The following is a 16,290-nucleotide window of genomic DNA, read 5'->3' as shown; positions in this document are numbered from 1 at the left end:
GTATTTTGAACGCATTTGTTTAGATGTATTTATTATCTATTATAAAACATCCCCTCACGTGATTTCAAAGGATTAAATGTAAACAAAAACCTAACAATTCGTAAATCATTCGTCACAGGTTAACCATCACGGACCCTAATATGGACTTGCAAAGCCAGCAAAAGGACAAAGCCAACCAAACACTGACTGAAGTATACCACTGTGGTAAGTTGTTATTCAACTCTTGTAAAAGTTAAACAAATAAGAGTTTCTTAAATCTTAAAGCTAAAACCTCCAGTTTTGAGCAGCTTATTAAAAGGTACCGAGTACTATACTGTTATTCTTGATACGGGAAAGTAAACTTAGAATGGTTCAATGCATTAACGTACTACTGTGTTTTTTTTTGCAATATAGATATCATGTCTACGAGTCTGCAAAATTTGTCTTCGTCTTATGTACCTCAGTGCAACCCAATATCAAATTATTCGAACGTGACAACGCATGCGTACACAATCGCCTCTCGCCAAACTGACCGAAAAAGGAATCAAACGGCGGTCAGCGAAACGCTTTTGGCATCAGCGCTGAGCATATTTCATGCAATCCCACATAGCTGTATTCCAATCTCTTTATAAAACTTTATTCTAAAAACTATATTGTGATACACGGCGAAATGAAAAAACATATTCAACATATTGACTTCAGATATTAAGATAATAGTGTTTAAATAAATAAATTACACAATTAGTTTACAAAATTTAAACTTTAAATATATTCTTTAGATTTGCAACCCATACAAAAAACAAAGGTGTGGATCTATTGAGAACTACGTTGGCAGTTGCTATGTCAGCACGAAAAACCACTCCCGCGTGAAATGGTTGGAAAAAATACCGTGTAGAGATGGTAGGTACGTCATTTATTGTTACAATTTCAGGAATATCGTTATTTTCTGTTGTTTTCCAAATGGCTAAAACTGACATAAATTAAGCTTATTTGTGATAGATTCTTAATTAAAAACTTGGAAAAACATAAACACTATTAATATTAATAAGGATTAGTTAGATTAGCAAACTAAACTGATTTTTTTAATTGGCGTTTACAGAATGTAACACAACTAAGATGGACATAATGTTTGTGCTTGATGGTTCGCGATCAGTTCGTTTAGAGAACTTTAACATTGTTAAAAACTGGACGAAGGAGGTAGTGCGTGGATTCGATTTGTCATCAAGAGATCAAGTTGGAATTGTAAGTGGTATTACCTACATTTTTGAATGTGAACATTTCATAACTCCCCAATATGTAGAAAAAATACCTATATATGATGAGATAAATTAGCAGACTTCTACTGTATCCGTATATCGCATGCTAGGAAAAATCCCATTTTGAAACAGGAATGGCAAGTTGAGACGATTTTTTTTATCTTAATGATGTGCAATGTTAATGATTTGAATATAATATGACAATAGTTTTTAGAGATTTCGGTAGCACCGCCTATTTTTTTTTCTATCTTTGACTTCAGGTACAATATTCCTATTGGAGCAAACGATCGAAAATCCAGCAGTTCACTCGCACAGAAATCAAGCTTGGTCAATACAAAACCAGGGATCTCTTCAACGAGGCAGTGGATAATATATCAGTATGTGTACTATTGTTTTAAAACAAACAACGTCACCAATTTTTCATTTTTTTATTGTGTTAAATAGTATTGTGTATATATCAAGTATAGTGAAGAAAATATATAATATTTAAAAGGTGCATTAAACATTAAGCCTGTTCTATATACTTGTCCAAAGAAAGCAAATCATTTTTGCTGACCCCGATGGTATTAGTATCATTAAACTTGCCTCTATTTAGATTAAAATGTTTTCTACCTGTTAAAGACGCCAACATAATGCTCAAAACACATTTTTCGATAGAGGCGTTATCCCACACGGTATGGGGCTGATTTACGTTAAACATAAAACAAAACGTTTTGTCAGTTTATAGGTGCATCGACGTACACAGCTCACGCAATTCTAAAGACGGTGGATGAGGATTTCAATGGTCCCACCAGTAGATATCCGGACGTCAAAAGAGTGATGGTTCTTTTAACTGACGGATTTGCTTCGGATCCAGAGTAAGATACATGCTATGTCAAAAACAATGTTTTAAGATCCCAAAAAGCATGAAATATTAAAAAACCGTCAAAACGCATCTAAGCAACGCATTCATTGAAAAGGTTCTATTGAGATTTTTTTTCATTAAGAAGGTTTTCTATTGAGATTGTTTTTTTGTGAAAATAAGTAACGCTTCACGATTTTGTGCTTACCAGAAAAAATGTTAAAGATTCAACTTGTTTTCACGCTTAATTGGATATGCATTACGCAGTGACCTGCCGAGGGCTGTGAAGTACGCCAGAGATAATGGAATCGTTTCCTTCGCCGTTGGTGTTGGCTCGGTGGACTACAACGAGCTGCTGATGGTTGCAGGTCGCAACGATCGCGTGTTTACCGTCCATCGTTTCGACGCTCTTCAGAACATCGTTAAACAGCTTCAACAGGAAATCCAGATCCTGGAAAGTGAGCGTTTCGATGTGTAATATACAATGTTGTGATAGTGAACATGTTAGGATGGGATTTGAGCGGACAGGTTAAATTTTATTCTGGAAGTTTCTGAATTTTTCCTATGATGTTAAATCTCAACATTTGTGTCCGCTTTTAACCTAATTTAGATCAAATACAATTATAATAATGCAACTTCGGTTAAATACTTTATCAGTCGACTAAACGATTTCAATATATCATAGTCAGGAATAAAACATGTTGGCCAAAATCATACAGCTATATGGTTTACTAACCTGGTTGTTCAAACATTTTTAATTCATTTCTGAATGTTCAAAATGTTCGGATAATTAATTTGTGTTTTCCTAGAGACTCCCAATGTGTTCATTCAAAATTTATTTAACCAAACAAATGAACTATAATAGTAATATTTTTTTAGTCTTTCAAAAACGTTTTTAATTGGATAATTAGGGCATTACTTCGGAACCACTTTATGTTTGTGAACATGCTAATTGAGCTTTAGGAAAGTAATTCCTCTAACGATTGCAGGTCCACCATATACGAATATCACTAATAATTTGAAGCAATGTCAAGCGGGCTTCGCGGCAAAATTTGATGAGGTAAGGAGCCATATTTTTTCAAGAGATTGGTGTCAGATGTGAATGTGAAACGATGTGTGCTTTGTTTAATCTTCTTAAAACAACTTTCTGAGAGTATTGAATATACAACGATCGTGTACAATAGATATAAAACACGAAGTCTAACTGACGCGATTTTCGGAAACCGTTTTCTTCAATTTAGGTTTAGTTTTTTTTTATATCACAGCTATACTTTCAGTGTTTACATTTAAAAAATTGATAGACTACGTATCGATAGAACTAGCATTTTAATTTTTTTGGCTTTAGTCGGTGGATTGTGAAACGAAGCACATTGGATGTTGCACATTTAAACAAAATATAAGTTATAACCAGTCAAACGAGATTGGTTTAACGTCTTCGATTTGCTGACGTAAAGAACCGTTGGTTGCGTTTCCTTTCCACTACATTGCGTTCCTATTTGAAAGCTCCCCATTCACATGTCAATCACTGAGCAGCTGTGTTTTACGTACTGTATATTTACACTTTCTCGTTATTTGACGTAGGCTTGGCCCATTATTAGAAACGAAATATGTCAGCGATAAAAAGTTTAAAAAGGTTTTAAAGTTAGCTGTACTTTTAGCAGAAGTTCAATACTGGAATAACAGACATTATTATTCCAAGTGTAAGGATTACGTAAAACGTAACAACAATATATTTAGTAGGGAAAATAAACCTATCGAAATTGAGGTCGCAAATAAAGATTGCAATTTAACGATACGATAAATAATGAAGAAATACAATCTGTTGCATTTACAAAATTGGTTGTTTTTGTAGAAGTGGTTGCAGAAGGAAAGTTTAGGTGTTCTTTTCAAAGATATGCTTTTTAATAGTTTACAACGAATTGAGAGAGAGAATTCTGGTGTCAGTTTGTGTCAGATTGCTTTTGCGTTGTATTTGCTTTTGCTGAAAAATGCTCATTCCTTCAACGTTGCTACGAAAACAGAGCAGATCATACGGCCAACTCGGAACTCCCCTACTTCGTATTTTGGTTATAATTTGGACTTTATAAATAACGATAGATCAACGTACACGAAGTAAGTTTCTGACTATCTTAATTTTTGATAAACATAACGCATCTTTGTTTCAAATGCTTGTTGTACGTGTTCAGAATTTTGTCAGGATCTCCAAACCAGGGCGCAACAAACTTAAAGGGAAGCGTACTTGAGTGCGGTAAGAGTTTAGTATCAAAATACTAAAAAAAATGTACTAAACGTTTTTTTTTAAATTCATTTTTGGTTTTGTTGCGTTTTTCCATTATATATTGCAATTGTTTATAGAATATTACGTACAAAATAAATTTCCCAGCGGAAAACCGCATCAATCAATGCGTTACTGACAGAATAAGGTCATATATTACTTCAGGTATTGACAACCAACACACAACAGTGAGCAACAGATCAAAATGCAATCCGTACATCCTCTTACCGAATAAGACGTCTGAGTTAAATAGAGATGGGCAAAACAGCTTTGGAATTACTATTTCTGGCTCCAAAACAAAATATGGCACCTCGGTGATAGTAAGTATAAATCCTTTTTATAATACCTAGAAGTTGGTAGTATTAATTTATCAACGATAAGGTTTCAGTTAGGCAACTAATGATGCCGAAGTCCAAAATAAAATAACATTGACTTCACGGTACCCTTTGCAGTCCAAGAGCCCAGTTGAAAAACCCTGCTCGTTAACATTTGTCCTCTAAAACGTGCATCTACCCACGGAAATACCATTCCAACATTTTAAGCTTAGCTCAATTTAATACTGTCTTAAAATATAAACTAATAAAGTTTAGACTTGCTCGCCTCTTTTAGACTTGCTCGCCCCTTTTACAACGTGAATGCTTCTCTACGAAAAGAGCGGAAGGGACATGCTGGATTGAAAACAGCAATATAAACAGAACAATGATTAGAAATCCATGTTATAAATGTAAGAGCCCTTAGTTTTATTGTTACCTACTTTATATTTAAAAAATTAAATGATCCGTATATACTAAATTCCCTAACTTAAACTTTATTTATGAAACCACATCCAATCTTGTTTTAACAATCTAATATTTTAAGTAAAAACAACAATTCTTGTTTTTTGTTTTGTAGCATGCAGGTCGGGCGACATTGATTTAATGTTTGTCATAGACGGGTCGAGGTCTGTTCGCGCCGACAATTTTGCAAAAGTAAAGACGTGGATAAAACAAGTAACCAGCCATTTCAACATCACTAGCCCTGTCCAAGTAGGAGTGGTAAGTTTTCCGATTTTCCGAACGCAAATAAAGAGTATTTTACTGTAAAACATTCTTTATACAAACCAAACCAAGTTTTAGGCAATGTTGGAATTCGTGCATATTATAAGTTTCGCTAAACAAGCTTTGCCCGTTGGGAAATGTAAGAAACTGTGATTGTGACGATAAAAAAGTAGTTTTTTTTTATTTATACGACGCACTTCACAGGTTCAGTACTCGACGTATTACAGATTGCGAACTTCCCAGCCCTACATGAAAACAGAAGTATCACTGGGAGAGTTTACGAATAAATCGCAATTCGATGAAGCCGTCGACAAGATAGTGGTGAGTATAAACGCTTGCCAACCTTTCGATTTTATACTATAGCAAACTCTCTAAAGTAAGTGGTGTTACAGTATCAAAGTCGTACCACCTTCACTGCAAACGCCATCTACAAAACAGTAGAAGAAGATTTCAAGGGAAACACAAGTCGCTACCCTGAGGCCAGGAGGGTTATGGTTCTTCTCACAGACGGACAATCAACAGACAAAGAGTATGTCATTCTGCAAACTTACTATAAACCAGGGGTGTCCAACTCAAACATGTTGACGTGCCAATTTTTTATCTTATAACTTCTTCCCGTGCCAAAGTGTAGTAGATTATTCTTTCTAGTATTAAAGCGCCCTTTTTTACATATATTACCACATGAAAAACATTTGCTTATTTATTCAAACCAACTACCAAAACTGCTTCTTTGCAAACGTTTTGTTTTCAGTCAAAATTGGCTTTAAACTATGTGTAGTAGCAATGCACATTACTGCATCTAAGTGTCCGTCGACTTCACACTAAGTTACATCATTTTATAATTGCTACAGTATGATGTTATAAGAAATCACAAATGTAAAGACGTTTAGTGTGTGGGAACAAATATATACGTTTAGTCATCTCCTTTACCAGGGGCTGCTTCAGACTTGTCTCCAGTAGGGTAGGCATGTTTTGTTTTATAGCGAGCCGCATGAGAAGCGTAAAGTGTTGGGTAAAAAAGGATTTCAAATATAAACAATATGACGTCATACTGTGACGGTATAAAACATTTAAGGTTAAAAAAACAAAAGAAACAAAAGAAAAACTGGTTTCAACGAAAAGCTGTGTACGTGATTAAATCGCTTGGCAGGCCAGATCCGGCCTGTGGGCCGTATTTGGCCCAGGTCTACCTCCTAAATCAATCATAGCTTTTGCCTGTTGTAACTACGTAAATAAAATGTAGATATTTTTATCTATTCGTTTTATTTAATATGTACAGTTAACAAATTTAAACTAAATGACAAACTGTTTGTGATTCAAGCGAAAGTATTACACACAATTGAGAAAAACATTTAGGATATAACATTAAACACCAGCTATTTCACTTACAATTGGTTAAGGTACCAATGATTTGCAATACATCGATTCATTCATGCGAGCGCGTTTTCAACCAAACTTAAACATTCTACACAAGCTATTTTTGTTTTGGTGCTTCGTGTCATTTGTGCAGCCATTTGCGCTTATATAGGCTTGTAGTTTTGCTGATTTTGTGAACCAATCGCATCAACCAGTGCAAAGCTTAGTTCAATATGATCAACCTGTTTTGCCAAATTTATCAACAAAATGCGGTTATTTCTAAATACGTGCAAACGATTTTTGTGCGCTCAATACGCCACTTTTCCTGAATGAAAAAACAACCCGTTCCATCGATTTTTCTAGTGTTTCGAACTCTAATTTACGTGCACCTTTGCGCACGAGTTGTAACGAGAATCAGATGTTTCGATTTAACTGTTTTTTAACGTAAATAGGTAGCGTCATCTATAAAACATGTTCTTATTTTACACAAACAAAACTCTTGTATTCGAGAATATTTTAAACCCCGCATGATACGCATCATTTTTTCCTTCTGCCGCCCGCTTAAATAATAATAACCGACCCTGGTATAACCCATATATTTACAGGTCTGTCGGCGCCATTAACAGGTCTGTAGGTGAGCTAAACGGCTTGGTGAAAGACGAGCAAGCTTAGGCTATCATCTAACCAAAAGCTAATAGTTTTTTATAGAAACATATAATCAGGACTATTGCTTCTCGCAGCCTGTCTGCTCCTTATATTCATTTTAATCTATCCGGGTTGTTTTTTTTAAGCTTAAATCCTAAACAACCATTCTGTGTAGGTGGCGTAACTTCGTGCGCTCGAGAGTTCAACCTTGTATGATTGTCCTTCTTATACGGTTACTTTTAGGACTCTTCCCTCTGCAACGAGGTTCGCGGAACAGGCCGGTGTTGAGTCGTTCGCGGTCGGCGTTGGAAGTCAATACGTTTACGACGAGCTTCTTCTCATAGCTGGGTCAGAGAGCCGGGTCTTAACTGTGGACAGCTACGACGATCTCTTCAGTATCACACAGAAGCTCCAGCGAGACATTCAAATATTGGAAGGTAGGCGATTAACCCAAACTACATTGATGCAATGAACTCTTAACTGCATAAGCAAAGCGTACCCACAATATATAAAAAAACATAAGGCGTACCCACAAAATAAAAAAATAACAATACACACAATTAAGGCATTAAACCAAATTTAAAATTTTATCCAACTTAATTTGAGAAATACCTTAACATTTTTTGTTTTTTGCTTATTAATATTAAAACATTAAAATACCAAAATTATCAAATTTGAATTTTCTAAACTTTAATTTAGATGACATGACGCACTAGGCACCCAAAAAGCCCACTACTCTTGCCCGATTGGCTTGCTTCGGGATAAATTTGACAAACACGACGTGATGACCGTAGACCCCACAGCTGTGAGGCTGCGTAGAAACTACGTAAAAAATTCGCGCGTAGCGCAGGCAAGTACACCGCTTTTACGATACTCGGGGACCAAACGAGCTTAAGCATTACAGTAACTTACATACATTATCGACCAAACAATAAACAACTATAATCAAAGACTTTTACATTACATTTTCCCTTATCATAGAATATATCTTCAAAACGGCAGCAATACATAGCGACAAAACGCTAACAATCTATAACATTCTCGAACAAAAACTTATATCTACTGAAACAATAACGAAATATAATCAAACCATTTTGCTTAAATTTCACAATCCTCGCGTGACCTCACATGCTATAGTGATACACAGATTCGCGAGGTAATATCGTGGTAACCGGCGCCTATGAAATGCACGAATGTTTAAAACCCATTGGGGTACTGAATGTGTTAATTTAGTATTCCTTAAGTAATTACTAACGGCTAAAGATGTTGCAAGACCGCAACAACCGCGTTGTCATATATGCAACAGTATCTATACAGCTATTGAGTGCCAAATGTCTACAAAACGGGATAAAACAAAACTAGACAACGAAAGATTCGCGCGAAAAGGTTAAAGTTGGTCAAAAATATAATTTTTATTCCTTTTTGCCCAAACGTGGTGGACAAATAAAATATCTGTCCTATATATGGATATTTGATAAAGTTTATGATAATCTATTTAATTAATAAGCAAAATTATTAAACTGTCTTGAAAAAAGTACAGTAAGAAATGTAACAGAAAGAGGTCGATTTTTGGGAACCTTACAACGCATCTCTTCTATCGCAAACCACTAAAATCGGCATAAATATAAAAGACAGGAAACCACAATCTTTTGCCTCTAGGAGAACAGGCCAGTCCCCTACACAACGGATTGACTCAGTGTGAAGTCGGATTATCTGCTACATTTTCGCAGGTCAGTGTATATTTATTCTTAAAGTGGATACGTACAAATAAATGTATGCCTGATTGCGTTGAAACTTTAAATATCAAGGATGTTTCTTTGACATCATTAATTTGACGTCGTTCGTAAAAAACGGCATACTTAGTGCTACAACAGTGTCCTTTGCAGTGTGGGTGATGAAAATACGATAGCTTCAACAACAATAGTTTGTAAAACCAAATATATAGACCGTTTTCTGCGAATATGAGAAAACTTTATTTGATGAGAGATTTTTACTGGGGTATTCAACTTGGGGATCAACAAACAATTCTTTTGTTTACAAGACAACCTCAGAAATTATAAATTTTATTCTTTATAAAGATTTTTATCCTATATGTTTGTAACGAATTTAGGCATGGAAAACATCTAACTGTTTATTATCCAACAAAAGTTAAATAAACGAAATTAGGAATATCGTGGATGCGTCTGGGTCAATATCTAAAACCACCATAAATGGAAAGAGATTCGACATACAGTGTCATTCAGAGTACGCCTGTTGAATCGTCAATTGAATGCTGTAGGGATGTAACACGGAGGAAATGCATATAAGCTCTTCAGACGAAACGCCATGGAGACTTCCCTTTCATACATGCTCGAAAATAGATTTTGCGTCAGCTGAAAAGTGAAAGCCGTACGAAGCAATTGCAGTTAGACAAATCCTAGATGTGGAAAAGCGAACCAATTTAAGGTTGTTAGTAACTCATATTTCTAGCATATAAAATAGCATATAAACCATTATCAAGAATAAAGGAAATGTTGCTGGCGACCAACAGGAAAATAATATTAAGAAAATTTGACTGACGTCTTTATCTGGATAAGTGTTAAGTGGACATCATTTTAGGTAACTGCAGTTCAAGCAGTTTCGTTTAGATCAGTCTTTTGGAAAAAATGACGTAAGCGCTTGGTGGGAATGTAAATTGGTAAACGCGAATTAATGAGTAATTGACCGAGACACCAATTTGAAATATTGAGGTACAAGTGCCAATACAAGTTTCCTGGGTGATTGGCAAAACACAAAGCTTCAACTTGAAATTATCGTTCGTTAAGTGTATGATATTGATAAGCATGTGCAGGATTGCAAGTTGAGGAAAAACAAAGACAGTTGACTATACTCTTAATATTATTGCAGTTTAAGGTGTTAAACTTGCCCAACAGTCTTTTAGTAATTTAAAATAAGTTTGAGGTAACACGTTACTGTATTTTCAATATTCATTGAGTATTTGCTTTCTAATATATTTTTGACACCTGTTATACATTCCGTTTGTGACAAGAAGGCGGTCTAGAAAAGTATTGCTGTTAATATTTTTATCCCTAAATTTTTCCAAACTTTAACGAATAAAAATTTTAAGGAATAGTTCTACAGTGCATATGGCTTTCCTAATGCTATCTGTAGTCTTACTGTTCGGCTTAGCGTTAAATGGTTTTGCATTTAACATTGCCGATATAGGCAAAACCGAGAAATATTTCAAACGATCGCTAAATCCGAGCTTCGGCGACACGGGACAGTACTATTCTGGAAATTCATTCTTCGGTTACGATTTGCAAGTAAAATTTCTGACCAGCGCTGAGAATGATGGAGTCATAAGGTAAGATTAATTTAATGTCGCTGTTGAAAACATAATTTGTTTCATCAAACTGAAAAAAAAACACAAGCTTACTTTTAAAACATGAGTTAGTTCCAATATGTCGATGATGTACTTTGTAACCTGTAACAGAAACATTCGCAATACTGTACTGCGTTATATGACATAAGCTATAGATATATTCTGCAAATCATATAGGTTAAGATTGGTGCCAGCAAAACATATTTATACGAATAGATTAACGTACCTTAACAGTATCGATTTATACGCGAATATATAGCAACCTTTTGATTATTTTACAAAAAATATACATAAGTTGGTTGAAAATGAAATGTCATATTTTAATGATAAGTTTTAAATCTGATGTATGCGTTTGTGGTGCTAATGCAGAATAGCAACCGGTGCTCCGACAGAAGTTGTACAAACATACAAGGATTCCGACAAAGAGGAAGGTGGTATTATAAAGGAGCCGAACCCAGCTTTGAGGGCTGCCCTTTCTTCAACAAGTGCCATGGGATCGCTGTATTTATGCGGTAGCGTGTTTATTTAGCAACGAATATACGAAAATCCCCGGCCTACTTGTTTTCCTTTTTTAATTACATTTAAAAATGTATTTTTTTTCCAAAAAGATATCCTCGAGAAAGAATTTTCACGAATTCAATGCACTTACGCACTTTTTAAAGTAAGAAATGCTTTCTATGCTGTAGCATGTTTTTCTGTATTTCCGTATAATAATATATAGGTCAGGTGTACCCTCAAAAAACACTTTTGGGCTTAAAATTTTAATCCAAAAGTTGCTTTAATGAAGATTATAAAAATATTATAATTGTTTGCCAACGTTTAAGTGAAATCTTCTGATTTAACAAACACAAAGTGGAATAAATGGATAAAACAGTAGTTCAAGATATATCTAAATACATTTCCTAATGTTTCCCTTATTAATTTTTTGACGATGGTTGTAAGCTATTCCTTCAAAGGCAAAAACAAACTTATTTTTTTATTCAGAAACCTCCCGTGAGTTTATCAGCAATATGTCGAGTCATTCAATAGAAAACTGTAGCACAAGGGCCAACGTCGATCGCGATTTGAGCGGTTTTGAAATCAGCGAAAGAGATGCGTTGGGTATTTCTCTTACAGGACTGACGACCACCAGCGGCGCGACTGACGACGAGCAGCTAATAGTGAGATTCTTTCGTAATACAAAAATGCTTAGCATCGACGATGACCGTTGATTATTTTAGGATCTAATTACACTGATACGTGTTTGGAAATGTGATGCTATTATCGCGACATTATTAATGTTCAATTGATACACCAACCGGGGTTCATGGACCCCAACTATTCATAAAGGTTGCAGGAGATCTTTGTATGTACACAAATGGACAGAATATGTTTTAAGTATAATGCAACAGTTCTTGAATGAGCTTTATTACTTCAATTTGAAGGCTCCCTGAAAAAATTGATATTTTTTTTTTCATAAATGTATATAGGGGTATAGTTTTGCAATATTATTGACTAAGTTAAGTTTTGTTTAGGGTTAAAAAAGTCTTAGACTAAAAAAGTTGTAAACCACTGCCATAAGTGATTATCGATCGTTCAACAAAATTCAGTAATGCAGCAATAAAGTAGCCGAGCAATGTAGAAATTCTTCTCTCTGATGTTTGATAGTTTTTCGTTTTATGCACAAAGCCTGTATTGCGTAACGAACCGCGGCTTTTCCACTATCTGAAATGATAATTGAATTTACTGCGTTTCAGACTTGCGCTAGTCTTCGAATGCACGACTGCGGGTCGACGTACAAGATGGAGGGAGCCTGCTATTTTTCCGAGCGAGTTCCGGGAAGAGGGGACTCGCTTATGGTCACACGATGGCAGAAGAGGGTTCCATGTCGCGACAGTAAGTTGAATGCAAATTGATCTCGGTACGAAAAACAAGAGTTATATAAATAGTAGAAACAACCAAGCCCATATAGAAGTATAGGTAAAATCGAAATGTTGAAAACGAATATGGAGTTACTCGAAATGTGCGAAAATGTTACCTATACTTTTGTATGGGCTTTAATATTTTTAGTATTTTAAAACCTTCATCCATTTTGCTCCTGCATAGAAATGTATTTCATTGAATTGAAAACATTCTGCTACGCAAACTTGCCTTGTCACTTTCACATTATATAAAAAGGATTTAAAGTTTTTTTGTTTGCCAAATGAAAATATGAGCAAGAAAAAATACTTGTATTGTTTATTAGTTCTCGCTATGTTCATGAAATTAGCCTATCCTTAAGCACTACATGTAATTAGTTGTTTAACCTCGGTATCGCAGGTTGTTTCGAGAAGCCAATCGACCTTATGTTCGTGCTGGACGGCTCTTATTCCGTCACAAACGCAAGCTTCGAGAAGGTCAAACAATGGGTTAAAGATGTGACGGAGGGTTTTGACATAAAGTCACAAGTCCATGTCGGAGTGGTAAAGTCATTACAATGCATTGTATATTTTCTGAGCATAGGCCTGTAAAGTCCGTATGGTGTAATATCGTTTTGACAAATAAAAACGGTTTCGCTTTACATGGTTATGCTGTTGTTCAACATTGTTCTTGTTTAGGTACAATACTCCTATTTCTACCCTAACAAGAAGAAACAAAAATACATGGCCACGGAGGTGCCGCTAGGAAATTTCACCGACAAGAAAGAGTTTGACGCAAAAGTGGACGCCATTGTGGTAAGCAATATTGGCAAAAACGTTTTATTAACTCACAATAATAAAGTATCGTTCTAATTCAAAGCAAAACTCATAGGATAAATGTTAATATCTCAATTGGCTAACTTTAAGCATGACATTCGTTTTTGCTCACACAGTACCACGGCTACAGCACATATACGGCTCACGCCATTAACAAGACCGTAAAAGAAGATTTCAAAGGGCCAGCAAGTCGCTACCCGGAAGCACGACGCGTTATGATTCTATTGACTGATGGAAACGCAGATGATTTAGCGTAAGAATCAAACACATTTATACTTTAACAGTACAGTGACTAAACACCTGCGTTGTGATAGCACTGAACGATTACTTGACTTAAGGTCTTCGGACTTGAATCTTATTCAAGTAAAACAACTTCGCCTGTTGTATGTTATTCCGAAAAAATACTGGACTTAAACGTTTGATTTTGGCATTTGCTTGATCTAATCTTACTCACGACAAAATGTGTTGTGTACCTGTAACAGGGAACACAACCTGTAACCTGCAACGACTTATGTAAAATGTAAACAGAAGAACAAAATAAGCAGCGATCAACCATTTTTCTCATTTCAAATGTCACTTATGAAAACAATTAAAAGATTGGTAATTAAAACCTGTGGAATTCGTATCTCGACATAGCTGCAAGCCATATTTTATTATTATTAGCAATTCAGGTCTTTCTTCATTGCCAATAACCGTAAAAGTAATTTCTTAATCAAACGTTAGAACTAAAGTTGGTACCCTACAATAGCAATTGTCAAGAGAAATATTTTATTATGATGTCACAAATAGAATATAGCATCTTACAAGCTATGCTTAAATTAACATGTCATGCCATATTTTGTACAATCCAGTCAGTCTGGTAACACACATGTTTAGTGTTTATTTATGATTGTACCTAATCATAGACTTATTGTATTGCGATATCCTGCATCAAACCAGGGGTGTCCAACTCAAATATGCTGGCGTGCCGATTTTTATATTATAACTTCTTCCGTGCCAAAGTTTCGTAACCGAACCAATTCTTTTTAATCATAAAAGCGCTTTTTTACCAAAAATAAGAACGTTTATTTAAACATGAAAAAAGAACTGTCTATAGTATAAATGCACATCACTGCATCAAAGTTTCTCTCGGTGAGCTTTTGTTTCTTTACAACAAGCTATATAATTATGTGAATGCTATACCCTCCACACAGTTACTATATCAGAAGAAATTGTTGGTTGTCATGATTGCCGCGATTGTTTTATATTGTGAACAAACAATGGCAATTGACTGTATAACAAACTTAGTATTTTTTGACAATTGGCTGAACAACAAATTGAGCTTTTTTGGCAATTGGCTATATAACAATTTTAGTGTTTTTTGGAGGGCTTGCGTGCCATTTTTAATTAGGTCGCGTGCCACATTTGGCACGCGTGCCGCTTGTTGGACCCTGCTGTACACCCAAGTAAACCTCATCAATGTGGTACACCCTTTAACCATTCTGGTACACCCGGGGGTGTACAATACATTAGGTTGAAAAGCACTGTTTAAGAGCATTTCTCATTATTAGGGCGAATATATTTTGACCAAAAAAATAGAAAATTTTGACCTGAAAATTTAAAATTTTGACAAATTTTGACTTGAAAATGATTTATTTTGACACAATTTTGACCTGTTAGAAACACATTGATTTGAATAACCTAGGCGGCGTTAATCACGCGTTTTTTATACTGTATATTGCTCTAATAAAGATATAATACGGTTAAAATGACTTTGAACTTATATCAAAACTAAGTTTTTTTGTTGATAAAATGAAAGATAAATTTCAAAATAACCGAACGACCAATTTAAAAAACCTGATTTTTTTTATTTTGTAAGCGATTTATGTACATTTTTATTCGATTTTGACTCACAAAAATATTGACAAATTTTGACCTAACGTGCAAATTACGACAAAATTTTGACTTTTTTTGACAAGTCAAAAAATATACGCCCTACTCATTCTATATCCCATTAGAGAACTACCAGAAGCCACTGCTTACGCGGTCTCGCAAGGCGTGGAGACGTTTGCTGTGGGAGTAAGCGACTACATCTACTCCCAATTGGTGATGATCGCTGGCAACAAGGACAACGTTATCACGGTGGACAACTTCGATGACCTTTCGACCATTGTGTCGCAAGTGCAGAAAGGCATCCAAATCATGGAGGGTAAATCACGAAACTTTAATGTAGCACTGAACAACTTGAATGCGTTTTAAGTATATTTCCTGGGTGATAGTTGTTAAAACCAACAAGTCAAAAAGTTATGGTGTAATTTGATTAAACTGGCTGTTTTACGCAAATACTACACCTGCTCAGTTGTTATTTTAAAATTGTTTTATATTTAATATTGTCTTTAGAAGTGTTTCACGTTTAAATCAAAAGTATATGGCTTGTATAGTTCCCAATACCCTGCTTACTAAGAAACAGTAGAGTAGATGGTAATAATATTTGCCGTGCCACGCGGGTACTATAAGAAACAGTTTTAAATGGCCATTGTTCATTGTCATCTTAGCCGTTGGTTGTTTTGTTATCTAATACCAATTTTTCTCAAAGATGTTCTTAAAGTCCCTACACGGATTCTTGGTTACGCTTTATATTACAGCAAATCATGGCCTTACACTATTATATTTGTTACTAACTAGCCGCGCGCAAATGCGTGCTTGTTTCTGCTGTTCAGGGGGAGGAGCTCCAGGTATCAACAACGAGCTGATGCAGTGCCAAGTAGGCCTATCCTCGACAACCGACAAGGTAAACGACTCGAACATCAACTGTGCGGGGGGAGGATGCTTAACATTTAGCAGTGC

The 16,290-nt window shown here is 35.4% G+C and overlaps 1 protein-coding gene across 1 annotated transcript in view; it reads left to right on the top strand.

Moving 5' to 3' along the window:
* LOC146132294 (integrin alpha-1-like) overlaps window positions 1-16,290 on the top strand; it is a 33,446-nt gene that overhangs the window by 1,079 nt on the left and 16,077 nt on the right. Inside the window, exons 2-23 of the mRNA XM_083397268.1 lie at window positions 119-204; window positions 394-533; window positions 759-879; window positions 1,079-1,221; window positions 1,496-1,612; window positions 1,956-2,092; window positions 2,344-2,534; window positions 5,243-5,385; window positions 5,593-5,709; window positions 5,781-5,917; window positions 7,633-7,826; window positions 9,049-9,200; window positions 9,668-9,768; window positions 10,496-10,732; window positions 11,120-11,262; window positions 11,735-11,910; window positions 12,487-12,625; window positions 13,049-13,191; window positions 13,327-13,443; window positions 13,581-13,717; window positions 15,462-15,652; window positions 16,164-16,234. Of these exons, the coding sequence (XP_083253394.1) occupies window positions 119-204; window positions 394-533; window positions 759-879; window positions 1,079-1,221; window positions 1,496-1,612; window positions 1,956-2,092; window positions 2,344-2,534; window positions 5,243-5,385; window positions 5,593-5,709; window positions 5,781-5,917; window positions 7,633-7,826; window positions 9,049-9,200; window positions 9,668-9,768; window positions 10,496-10,732; window positions 11,120-11,262; window positions 11,735-11,910; window positions 12,487-12,625; window positions 13,049-13,191; window positions 13,327-13,443; window positions 13,581-13,717; window positions 15,462-15,652; window positions 16,164-16,234 (3,133 nt within the window). The remainder of the gene's footprint in view (window positions 1-118; window positions 205-393; window positions 534-758; window positions 880-1,078; window positions 1,222-1,495; window positions 1,613-1,955; window positions 2,093-2,343; window positions 2,535-5,242; window positions 5,386-5,592; window positions 5,710-5,780; window positions 5,918-7,632; window positions 7,827-9,048; window positions 9,201-9,667; window positions 9,769-10,495; window positions 10,733-11,119; window positions 11,263-11,734; window positions 11,911-12,486; window positions 12,626-13,048; window positions 13,192-13,326; window positions 13,444-13,580; window positions 13,718-15,461; window positions 15,653-16,163; window positions 16,235-16,290) is intronic.

Source organism: Ascidiella aspersa, chromosome 9 (assembly GCF_963924565.1).
Source record: "Ascidiella aspersa chromosome 9, kaAscAspe10.2, whole genome shotgun sequence".
In the NCBI taxonomy this organism is placed as follows: domain Eukaryota; kingdom Metazoa; phylum Chordata; class Ascidiacea; order Phlebobranchia; family Ascidiidae; genus Ascidiella; species Ascidiella aspersa.
This window is presented reverse-complemented; position numbering and strand designations above follow the sequence as displayed.